This window comes from Rutidosis leptorrhynchoides, chromosome 2 (assembly GCF_046630445.1).
Source record: "Rutidosis leptorrhynchoides isolate AG116_Rl617_1_P2 chromosome 2, CSIRO_AGI_Rlap_v1, whole genome shotgun sequence".
Lineage (NCBI taxonomy): Eukaryota > Viridiplantae > Streptophyta > Magnoliopsida > Asterales > Asteraceae > Rutidosis > Rutidosis leptorrhynchoides.
The window spans coordinates 607,642,252-607,655,462 of record NC_092334.1 but is presented as its reverse complement, the minus strand read 5'-3'; the positions used below and the strand labels follow the sequence as shown (position 1 = coordinate 607,655,462).

General features: G+C 32.6%; 1 protein-coding gene across 1 annotated transcript; it reads left to right on the top strand.

The window, feature by feature from the left end:
* The first annotated feature begins 472 nt into the window (after window positions 1–472).
* LOC139889991 (uncharacterized) lies at window positions 473–1,557 on the top strand. The gene is made up of 2 exons (XM_071872900.1): window positions 473–938; window positions 1,079–1,557. Exons 1-2 carry the CDS (start codon window positions 473–475, stop codon window positions 1,555–1,557), a joined length of 945 nt encoding a protein of 314 aa, XP_071729001.1.
* Window positions 1,558–13,211: the final 11,654 nt, after the last annotated feature.

Here is a 13,211-nt window from a genome sequence, read left to right as displayed (position 1 = left end):
AGAAAGGCACTTGCATCTAACCCACCTGATCAAAGTACAAACAATTCATGTGGACCAAGTGAGAAGATAAATCATCGTGGCAGACATGGAAAAGTCAAAGTGATTGACTCGAAGCATTCGGATACAAGCAAAAAGGATTGTTGCTGGTCTAGCATTCGTAAATGGAAAACCTCTTCAAGAATGATAAATCTAAAAAATTCGGCACGAAAGGTTAAACCTAATTCTCAACCAATGAGATCTAGGTGTACCTCTTGTGCAAATACAAGTTCTAAATTGGGATCGAAATTGGGGAGTGGAAGAAGCAAGCCAAGTCAGTTGAGGGATGGAGAGAACAAAGACTCCTCTTGCTCGTTTAATTCAATTAACACAGAGGGCATCCACGAGTATGGATGCCGTTTGGGATTAAAATGGCAAAAGAAGAATTCTACTCTGTAAGTGCTCTACTATTTTCTGTCGATTTAGTTTGTTTAAAATGAAGATAGTCTCATACAACATAAGAGGGTTCGGGTCTGGTAAATTCAGCAAATTCAATTCTGTTAAGAAACTAATTGCAAATGAGAAACCGTCCTTTTGTGCCTTCCAAGAAACTAAGCTACGTAGTGTTAAAGATTCATGGGTTCACAAAATATGGGGTTCAACAGAGTGCGATTTCATACAACAAGAAATGATAGGCAAATCAGGGGGTCAATTGTTAATTTGGGATTCGAATGTCTTTGAGCCAATAGACGTTCATAAAGTCGACCGGGTAATCGGTATTCGGGGTAAATGGAAAAGTAGTGGTATTGAGATTAATATTCTCAACGTCTATGGCCCTCACGACGACAACAGTAAACAAAAGCTATGTAACAATCTCACTGTTATGATGAAGGATGGTATCGAACCTTGGGTGATATGCGGGGATTTCAACGAAGTGAGAGATCAATCGGAGCGATTAAATTGTGAGTTTGTTGAGAGTAGGGCCAAAAGATTCAATAATTTTATAGAATCCAATGATTTGATGGATATTCCGCTAGGGGGAGAATTTACACTCGAGTTAGCGATGATGGGATTAAGTTTAGCAAACTAGATCGTTTTCTAGTTATTGAAGCATTTTTCGCTCTGTGGAAGGATATTACAGTTGTTGCTCTTGAGAGAAAAGATTCAGATCATTGCCCAATTATGTTGAAAGATAGCGAGAAGGATTTCGGCCCAAAGCCTTTCAAACTATTTGATGAGTGGTTCAATGAAAACGGTTTTGAGCAGATCATTACGGACGCGTGGGAAAATTCTAAGCAGACGGGTACACGCAAAGATAAATGCTTCCTGAATAAATTAAAGGACGTTAAAATTGCACTCAGGTCGTGGAGCTCATCAAACTATGGTCAGTTAGATGGGGAGATTGAAGTCCTCAAAAATTTGGCACAAAATTTGGAATTAAAAGCTGAAACATGTCAGCTAAATAACAGTGAATTGGAATCATGGAAAAACGCACGAAAGGAATGGATCGACAAAGAAAATATCAAAATAAGTATGTTGAAACAGAAGGCTAGGTTTAGATGGGTACTCGAGGGGGACTAGAATACAAAGTATTTTCACTCGGTTATAAGGAACAACTACAATAGATGCAACATCCGGGGTCTCACCATTAACGGTTCGTGGAACGACACCCCATCCGATATTAAGTCAGAGGCATATAACCATTTCAAAAAAATGTTCGAGGAACCTGACATCGAGAGGCCTTCAATGGAAGATTTACATTACCCTTCTATTACCAAAGAGGAAGCTGATGCATTAGAATGTAAATTTATGGAATCCGAAATATTGGAGGCTATAAATGAGTGTGGGAGTACGAAAGCACCGGGACCTGATGGATTTAATTTTAGATTTTATAAGAAATTTTGGAATGTTATAAAGGGCGATCTTGTTGAGGCAATTTCGTGGTTTTGGGAAAATGGGGAAATATCTAGAGGGTGCAACGCCTCTTTTGTCACACTAATACCCAAAAAGAAAGATCCGCTAGGTTTAGGGGAGTATCGACCGATTAGCCTTATCGGTAGTTACTACAAAATTGTGGCAAAAATACTTTCAAATCGCTTGAGGAAGATTCTACCTTCTTTAATTGGTTCGGAGCAAAGCGCCTTTCTTAAGGGTCGTTTGATTTTAGACGGGGCACTAATAGCAAATGAAACGGTTGATTTTTTGAGATCAAGTCAGAAAAAAGGATTCATCTTTAAAGCGGATTTTGAGAAAGCTTTCGATAGCCTAAATTGGAACTTTATACTAGAGGTTATGAAATGCATGGGTTTCGGGCTTAAATGGAGGAAGTGGATTATGACTTGCCTCAAATCGGCTTCTATATCTATTCTTGTTAATGGCGCCCCTACGAATGAGTTTTCACTAGGTAGGGGGGTTCGACAAGGAGATCCGCTATCTCCTTTCTTATTCATCCTCGCGACGGAAGGATTAAATATCCTTACGAAGGCGGCTTTGGATAGAGGACTCTTTAATGGAATCGAGGTCGGGAAAGATAAAATTCTAATCTCACACCTTCAATACGCGGACGACACTATCTTTTTCGGGGAAAGGAGTCGAGCAAATGCACTAAACCTAATGAATTTACTAAAATGCTTTGAGCTTACCTCGGGGTTGAAGGTTAATTTTCAAAAGAGTTGTGTCTATGGTGTTGGGTTTATTGGTTCGGAGCTTAATTTGTTAGCAAGGCAAATGAGGTGTCAAGTTGGATCGTTTCCTTTTATTTACCTAGGCTTGCCAATTGGTTCGAAGATGAGGAAATTAAACGATTGGAATGTGGTTATCGACAAGTTCAGTGATAGGCTTTCGGGGTGGAAAATGAAATCAATGTCTTTCGGAGGAAGACTAGTCCTTATTAAATCAGTTCTATCGAGTCTACCATTGTACTACTTCTCGCTCTTTCGTGCGCCGCCGTGTGTGATAAAATCTCTCGAGTGTGTGAGACGCAAATTCTTTTGGGGCGGGTCGGGTTCGGAATCAAAGATATCTTGGGTAAAATGGGAAAATGTTATAAATACTTTTGGGAATGGGGGTTTAAATATTGGGTCTTTAAGGGGTAAAAATCTTGCTTTATTAGGAAAATGGTGGTGGAGGTTCAAAACCGAAACCGATTCTCTTTGGGTCAAAGTAATCCGTAGTATTTATGATCCTAATGGTGGCCTATTATCGGAGAATGTAAACATGCATTCCCCGGCAATAGGTGTATGGAACAATATTATTCGAGCAGGTACAACAATGGAGGAGCTACAAGTGAGCTTCAAAGATTCATTCTCCAAAACAGTGGGTGATGGCGGCTCTACACTATTCTGGCATGACAGTTGGATTGGAAGCGATAAATTAAGTATCCTTTTCCCTAGACTTTATAAACTTGAATTAGATCCGAACATAACAGTCAAGGATCGAGTGTTGATGAATGAATCGGGTGCTGTTTGTTCGTGGACTTGGAACTGGAGGCGAAAACCAACCGGTAGGACTGTAGAGGAACTTCATTCAATGATCAACTTGCTGGGTAATTTTTTGTTCGAGCGTGGTAAAACAGACAGGTGGGTTTGGAAAATGGATGCTGATGGAGTGTTTAAAGTTAAGACACTAGCGTCTGAAATTGACAGGAAATTGCTGGGGACTTTTAACTCGCACAGCTGCACCATTCGAAATAGTTATGTTCCAAAAAAATCGAGATTTTTGCGTGGCGTGCCTCAAGGAGACGAGTACCGGTAAGATTAGAACTAGACAAAAGAGGGGTGGATTTACACACTATAAGATGTCCGGTATGCGATGACGATTTAGAGTCCGTGGATCATACTCTTATATTCTATAAATCGGCACTTGGAATTTGGGATAGGGTGTTTAAATGGTGGAACATGGGTAGCTTCGGGAATTTCAGCCTATCTGAGATCTTCAACAATCCGGGATCACAAGCTATGACAAGCTGTGGAAGGAAGATTTGGCAAGCTTTACATTGGATTTGTGCATATCTAATTTGGAGTAACCGAAACAATACGGTGTTCAAAGGTAAATCGTGGAACACGCCGGTTGCTCTAAACGAGATACAAGTTCTATCCTTCGAGTGGATCTCCAATAGAGTCAAAGGAAAAAAGATTGAATGGCATTCATGGTTACAAAACCCAAGTGTGTATTTATTTTGTTAGTCTTTTAATTCGATTCGTGTCGTTAGATGCCTCCTCTGCATCTATGCTTGTAATATAGTTCGTGATTTATGTTACTGTTTTCGTTGATGGCTTAGGAGACCACGTTCTGTAAGGTTCCTAAGTGTATTCTGTTCTTGTGGTAATAAAATTCGCTGGCTTTTAAAAAAAAAAATGAATGTTTGTTGTTTTTCAAAAAGAAAAAAAGGAAGTTGGGATAGTGAGGTTAAATAATAAAAAAAAATTAATTGTCTACATGTGTTATAAGTGTTTTCACAAATAAGAGATGATATATTTATAATATAATTTGCGATGCCTTTACAACTAGCATCCAGGTGTCCTAGCCCACTCATATTCATGAGGGGATAACAAACAAAACAATAAAACTTTTCGTGACATATATGAACTTATGTGCAAAAGTAATTACACAGTACCTTTTACACATTTATTTATGTTTACTAAATTTGGATAAGTCATATTAATGATTTATTTAGTGCACTTATATAAAAGATTACTTTCAAAGTTTCTAAATATGTATTGACTAAACCATAATATACTTAATTATTTGTATTAAAAAAATCTATATTTCACACGATACATTTAATACGTTATTAACATTTCCAAGTAATATTATTTTATATATAATAAAATAATAGATTTTATTACTTCGTCAATTATTTACATATTTAGTTCTATCAACTAACTAAATCGTATAATTTTATTAACATGTTTCAAGTTATTATCTACATATATATTTAAATACACACAATTCTATTTACAATTAACTGTTCGTGAATCGTCGAAAATGATTGAAGTCAAATGAATGTACGAAAATAGTTCAAAAATTTTGAGACGCAACACAACGAACTTTGCTTATCATGTCAGAATTATGAAATCGTATCGTGAGTTTGGTTCAAAATTAGTCGAAATTTTCCGGGTCATGACAAGGTCCACGTTGATTTGGGAAATCATTCATTCTTAACGGTATTCGGAATAAATGGTAAAGTGTTTATTTAAATAACGTAATTTGGACACATACAATAATAAGGAATATTAACTGTTGGAATTAGATATATGAATAACTTGCGATATGTATTTTAAAACGTGTTTATTAATATTGAAAATATATATTTAACAATACGATAAAATATAATATTAACTTGGTCATAAAAACGAATTGTTATTATATATATATTAACAAATAGCGAGACGATGATTTATAGAAGTAAATGACCAAAATACTCGAAAGTTTAAAATATACTTTGAGTGGTATAGTTTAGGGATAATTTAAGGTTATATTTTGACAAAGGTACGTGACACGAAACGTAAAATGCAAGTTTTCTCAGCGTACGAAAGGACGTTCGAAAAACCGAAACCGGGACATAAGTCGAGTGACGACGTACGAGTCATCGGAATGAAAATTACAAGTCAACTATGCACGTGAATTTAATATAATATATAATTAATTATATAAATTATATATTAATATTTAAATATGTCGACAAGCTATACGATAAAACAATGTGAGCTGGATCAGAGGGCCATGCGATCGCATGGCCTTGATGCCCAAAAACCATGCGATCGCATGGTGGGCTGGGACAGGTCTGGTTCTATAAATTCAAACGATTTCAGTTCAATCACACACATATATTTATCTATACTTCGTTTATAATAATTATTATTATTATTATTATTATTATTATTATTATTATTATTATTATTATTATAATTATAATTATTAAGATTAATATTATTATTATTATTATTAATCTTATTATTTTTATTAGTAGTATTATACATAAAATACTACGACGAAGTCATGAGCGTGTCACTTTCAAAATGGGTTTTCAAGCGGGATAGAGCTAAGAAAAATATGGGTTATTACTAAGGAGGTTATGGGTATTGTTCGAGGGTTTTGCTCGTGAGTCAAACTAGTGTTTATCATCTCTGTTGCGTCTACGTACTTTCCTACAATATTGAATCTCAATATTGATACGTAAGCACTCATATTTTATCTTTTATATATTAATTGTGTATCCGTGTCTAGTGCTCGAGTATATATATTTATACATGCTTGTATGCTAAATTTCGTCGCTAAACAGTTTATAATGAATCACGAATTAAATACATGTATTACTGGTAAAAGGTATATGATATACATGTTTTTGGAAAGCTAACAAAAAATCAATAACTTTTCATTTAGATATCGAATAGTTTCGATGAACGGATTAAAATATATGATCAACTGAATTATGATTGACGTTAATTGGAATTGCTTTTGAATCTGCAATTAATATTTAAACAACTTGTTTACGAGATTGATAAAATAGATTTTTGAATATTACCAACCGAGTAAATGACTATTATTTAAGGTATGTCTCGTTTTGTTGAACTATTGTCAAAATTGACTTTTTAAAACGACTTTGGATAAGTTTTGTATGTCGATCTCGAGCATTATGATTGTGATACACTATGACCAGACCTAGCTTGATAGACATTTATTGACCAACATATGTTCTCTAGATTGAGATCTACGGTTATTTGGTAATCCGAGTTTCAGTCACATTTTGGTGAACGACTTTATATGCTGCTAAGGTGAGTTTCATTTGCTCCCTTTTTAATTGCTTTTGCAATATATATTTTTTGGCTGAGAATACATGCACTTTATTTTAAACACAATGGATACAAGTACATACTAAATTCTACACTGAGTTTGAACCAAAAAAATCTCTTAGCTTTGTTAACTAGTAACTGCCAGTTATAAGAACTGGTGGGCGCGAGTAGTAGTATATGGATCCATAGAGCTTGATATCCCCTTCCGAGCTAGAGCGCTAGCCTTTTAACGGACGTATGATATTTGAGAAGCGTATACGTTGGTTTGCGTGTATTATTAAGATGATTATACAAAGGGTACAAATTATATATACGTTAAGTTTTGTTACCAGGGTGCTCAATCTTGTAGAATATTTTGATAAACGTTTCTGGATGAAACAACTGAAATCTTGTGGTCCACCTTTATATACAGATTATGTGCAACACTAAAACTATGAACTCACCAACCTTTGTGTTGACACTTGTTAGCTTGTTTATTCTCAGGTTTCCTAGAAGTCTTCCGCTGTTTGCTTATATGTTAGACAAGCTATGTGCATGGAGTCTTACATGACATATTTTTCAAGGAAACGTTGCATTCACCAAATCATCACCATGTATCTTATTTTGACTGCATTGTCAACGGAAGTATTATTGTAAACTATTATTTACGATGATTGTCTATATGTAGAAATCATCAGATGTCGAAAACCTTTGATTTAAATATTCATTTATGGTGTGCCTTTTCAAAAGAATGCAATGTTTACAAAACGTATCATATAGAGGTCAAATACCTCGCAATGAAATCGATGAATGACGTGTTCGTCCATATGGATTTGGAGCGATCGTCACAGTTGGTATCAGAGCGTTGGTCCTAGTGAACCAGGTCTTGCATTAATGTGTCTAACTGATAGTTGTTAGGATACATTCGTAAGTCTGGACTTCGACCGTGTCTGCATGTCAAAAGTTTTGCTTATCATTTCTTGTCAGAAATTACCTGTCTATCATCTTAAGTCTAAACGCTTCTTATTGCATTGATTGCATAGATAGTATAGACAAAATTCATATCTTGGCATATCTATTACAGTAAACTTTGCCTGACATCTTCCGTAAAATCCTCCGTAACTTATGGGATTCTGGTATTATAAATACATACGTAAACTATGTATTGAGGAGTACCAAATTAGTCCTATAATCTATTTCATTCCAAAAATCTTTTTTTTTTGATTACACAAAATGGATCCTGTATCTAGTTCAAATTCCTTAGATTCCGACAGCTATTCCGATATGGATTTCCATTCTAGCTTCGAAAGTAGCGTAACCGGAATGGATAAACCAATTAGCCATCATCTATTCTGGATGAATTGGAGATGGGTTCGTAATCTACTTAATCATTGGAGACAAGAAGAAGGCGATCCCTTCTATCCACCACATTCACCTCTTGGCGAAGAACCTGAAGCACTTACCGGCGAACCCGTTCGTAACACCATTTTCACCCTCATTTCCAGAACAGCTCGCAACGACTACATAATATCCAATATTCTAAATCTTATTCATCCGCTTGTCCGAACCGCCAATCATCCCAGTATAATAGAAGAAGTCAACGAACTTCGCGCTCGGGTAGTGGCTTTAGAGAATATGGTGCAAAGGTTACAAGCACCAGCAGCATCACCGGCATCAACAGTACCACCAACAACAACACCAACAGTACCATTACCACAACCAACAACATCCGCATCGCAAACCTCAACTTCACAATCTGTCCCACGAGCATCAACGTCATACGCACCGTAATTACCAAGAAATACCAGCAACAATAACCGATGAAGTATTAACTCATTTCCCCTGAAGAAATTTTATGTATATTTAATATATATGAATTTTGAAATCAAAATAAATCTTTTCGTACTAAGCTATTACGTGTGAATCTTAAATGGTAGGTACTACTCGGTTAGTTTATATTACTAATATGCAATGATGTACATCCTTCCTTAACAACTTAACCATTGTTAACTACAATCTCTGTTTCAACTTAATGAATTCCATTTCATAATAAACCAAGTGTATTATTCAATTACATAATTGATTTTACATTTTCATTTTTGATGTACTCGAAACTTTCCAGAAAACATCATCTGTGCCTTGTGAGGTTCACAAAAATTCCACGAGCATCAACATCCTTCAGCGAGGAATAAGAATAAATAATGAAGTATCGATTACATTAGCGAAATACTCCGCAAAGATTATGTAATCTTTAATGTTTTAGAGATTAATCATTTCTAAGTCAAGCCGAAAATCAAATGAGCTTATGATATTAACTCATTAAATCTGTGTTACATCTGAAGAAAATATACATACATATATTTTCATAAAGACGGTAATAAAAATTCTTTTGTACAAAGTATTAATTGTGAAATCTGTAACGGATAGGTAATACCCGAGAAATATATAAGTTCGCAATTAATATGTTACACTGTACATTCTTCAACTTTGATTCAAAAATTATTAACAATGTTCACAACGATATACAATCGTTTTCATACAAATTCAATTACATATTCTGATATTAACGGATCAGAATCCAAGTCATAACTCTGAACCGGTGACATCATTCTTAGATCTCTACATCTTTCAAATCTATACTTTGACTTCAAAACTGTGCAAGATCCTTTAGCGTTGTTTTTACCGAAAATAACCTTGCGATTCCTTTTCAAAGTATCCAGTTTTACCACACTTCCAACCAGTCAACTTCAACTTTTCAGATTAAGCCTTATTGTAATCTTGATATATACGTTCTTGTTGTGATGACCCGGGAATTTCCGACCAAATTTTAAACTTAATCTTTATATGTTTCTGACACGATAAGCAAAGTCTGTAATGTTGAGTCTCAATGTTTTTGAACTATTTCATGAAATCATTTGACCTTCGACTATTTCCGACGATTCACGAACAATTGTTGTTAATAAATATGTATAGATATATGTATATACATATATAAATATATATAAATAAGTGTATGTAATAATTTAGATTAATAAAATACAATATAATCATTTGAATTAAACATGTAAAATAATATACAAGAAGAGAAGGTTGTTATTAAGATAAATTTATATAAATATATATATGATTTATATACATAATTATTATTTTAGATATATTGTAAAATATAAATATTACATGTTGGAAATTTATAATATCTATTATGAAATACCATGATAATTTAATATATTGTATTTATATAGATAAAACATTATATTTATATATATTGTATGATAAATAAAATACAAACACATATCACATAAAATGTATAAATATCCAATATTCAATATATGTTATATATAAATTATTAAATTTAATAGAGGGTGATATTGAAATATGCAAGTTAATTACAATTGAAATATAGTTATTATATTAATATTGTTATTATTACTTTCTTTATTGTCATAAAAATAATATTAATATTAAAATTAGTATTATTAATATTATCATATATAACATATAGATATGAAGTTTATATATATATATATATATATATATATATATATATATATATATATATATATATATATATATATATATATATATATATATATATATATATATATATAAATTGTTATAGTATCATTATTACTAATATTATTATTACCATTAATAATATTAATATTATTATAATTACTATTCTTGATTAAGTTTTACTAATACTGATTGTGACTATGATTACTCAACTAATTATTCTTAACTTTCTGTTTCATTTCTTTATCTACCAAATACATCACAAGTGTTGTATTAGAATAATGTTTTCTTTTTCATTCCACTGACACGAAATTTCATATATAATTTATTCATATATTACATCCATCTTTCTAATAGTGTATTCATATTATTGTTTTAAGATCATCGAATGATTGAAAGAATATATATTATATACAATACATACATCCACAAGAGAACACATAACTTTACTTTATCTGTTTCCTTTCCCTTTCCATCTATCTAATCTACCTCATACATGATATTATGAGATTCTATGTTTCCTTTCTTTTTCCATCTATCTAAGCTAACTCTTATATGATACATAAATTTACATACTTAAAAACTTATACTCTCGTACAAAAACAAGAACTCAAACCCTTTCACCTTTATCACTTTCATGAACTCATCATCCACTTACCTTTACCACACCATCCCACCATTTTGAAGGCATTATCGGTACCATCCCCGGTCATCATCAATCAACACCCAATCACCACCTTCTATAGCCACCTTGTCTTTACCTTCTACTAATATCATCCTCTATACAGACCCTGCAAACATTCAATTTACAAACATCAAACAATCACGTTTATTACTACCACTATACTGCTGCTGCCATTTTTAACTGCCTATAACCGCCACCATCATCACCAAATTATCTGCTATGCTACTGTTTCCACTAGAATACTGCTGCATACCAGGTTTCATGTCAGTATCCATTGAAGAAATTGCTACTACAACTATACTATTTGGTATATTTTATTTCGAGCTCAAGCATAACCCAAGCACCATAGTTGTGCTACTAAATTGCTGTTACTACACCTGCAAACCAGTAAACCAACACACATATACGACTACACACATATATCACAAATTGAAAACATTACTTACATACTTGTTCAATCAATCAATTATCAAAAACACCTGCAACTCATTCATGTCATCACTGCTATAGCCTTGTGGTTGCTACAGCTATTCGCAACTTCTATTTCTGTTTAGTTCAATCCAAACCCACCAAACAATAATCCATACCCAACCCATTATGTTACCTGCTACTGCCACTTATGTATGCTCATGCTTCTGTCCCAGCTACTGCAACCTGCTGCTGGTTTCCCTCTGCTTTACAGCTCAAACCAAATCGTGTGAGTGTTAATACTCATACTATTTTTTTCTTCAATCGAACCTCAAATCAAAACTTGCAAAACCATTTCCATTATAACCATAACACCGAAGACAATTAACACCTGCTATATTTTTTTTTTCTCTCGATAAACATCTAAACTTAGAATCCATGGATACTATTATCTGATCCTACTATAATTCAATCACACATAGACAACTTTGAATATGTTGAACAATTCCAGTAAAATTATATTTTTTTTTTCCTTTTCTTCGACTATCATCACTTACCCAAAATCAAAACCCATCAAAATTACCATTTACTTGTATGATGTTCGATACATCTAAAAAAGAACAAAATAATTATATATAGAGATAAAGAAATCTAGGAAAGTTAATGAACCAATTACCTATTTCAATAATTCAGGAACCGATTCCTTGATCGATTAATAATGATCGATGGTGATGACGAAGACTGTGGATGATGTTAAACAAGGATGATGATGAATCGATTAATCTGCTATTCAGGGACGTTTGACGTTTGATTGATCGGTTGATGAAGATGATGGTTGAGTGGTTTTTACGATCGTGATACCAATTTTCTTCTCTCTCTACGATTACTCTGGATATGCTTTCTCGATCTGTGTTGGGAACAAACAAACACATATACTTTTATTAGGTATAAATTATAATTATAATAATAATAATAATAATAATAATTATTATTATTATTATTATTATTATTATTATTATTAATATTAGTTATTTTTCTAATTATTATTATTATTTTATTAAATAAGCATTATTGGTGTAAGAATGTATTTATTACACATAATACTATAATTATATTACATATTGTTATATTTTAATATATTGGTATTATTATTACACATAATATACATAAATATTTATATATATATATATATATATATATATATATATATATATATATATATATATATATATACCACATTGATATAATTGTGTAAGATATATTATAAAATACATTAAAACATTTATATAAAATAAATTAGAAATATTAATATATAATGTAAATATAATACTTACGTATATAAAATTCAATAAAAATATTTATATAACATATATAAAAGTATAAATATATTTAAATATATAACATTTGAAATCACAAATATTTTACTAAACTAAAAATATTATATAATAATTGTTGTATAGTTTCATGATATTATTTGACATATATAATTGATATAGGTTCGTGAATCCGAGGCCAACCCTGCATTCTTCAGTTGTTCAATATAGTCATATGTATTTTTACTACAAAATACATTAGGTGAGTTTCATTTGCCTTTTTACCCTTTATATTTTTAGGCTGAGAATACATGCGCAATTTTTATAAATGATTTACAAAATAGACACAAGTACGCGAAACTACATTCTATGGTTAGATTATTAAACCGAATATGCCCCTTTTTATTAAGTCTGGTAAACTAAGAATTAGGGAACAGACACCCTAATTGACGCGAACTCTAAAGATAGATCTATCGGGCCCAACAAGCCCCATCCAAAGTACCGGATGCTTTAATACTTCGAAATTTATATCATGTCCGAAGG

Bases quoted from the DNA above. Each gene is read 5' to 3' on its own strand.
- LOC139889991 (XM_071872900.1), top strand. From the start codon at position 473: ATGAAGATAGTCTCATACAACATAAGAGGGTTCGGGTCTGGTAAATTC. The intron at 939-1,078 runs GTGAGTTTGTTG...ATCGTTTTCTAG, and splicing joins TCAATCGGAGCGATTAAATT to TTATTGAAGCATTTTTCGCT.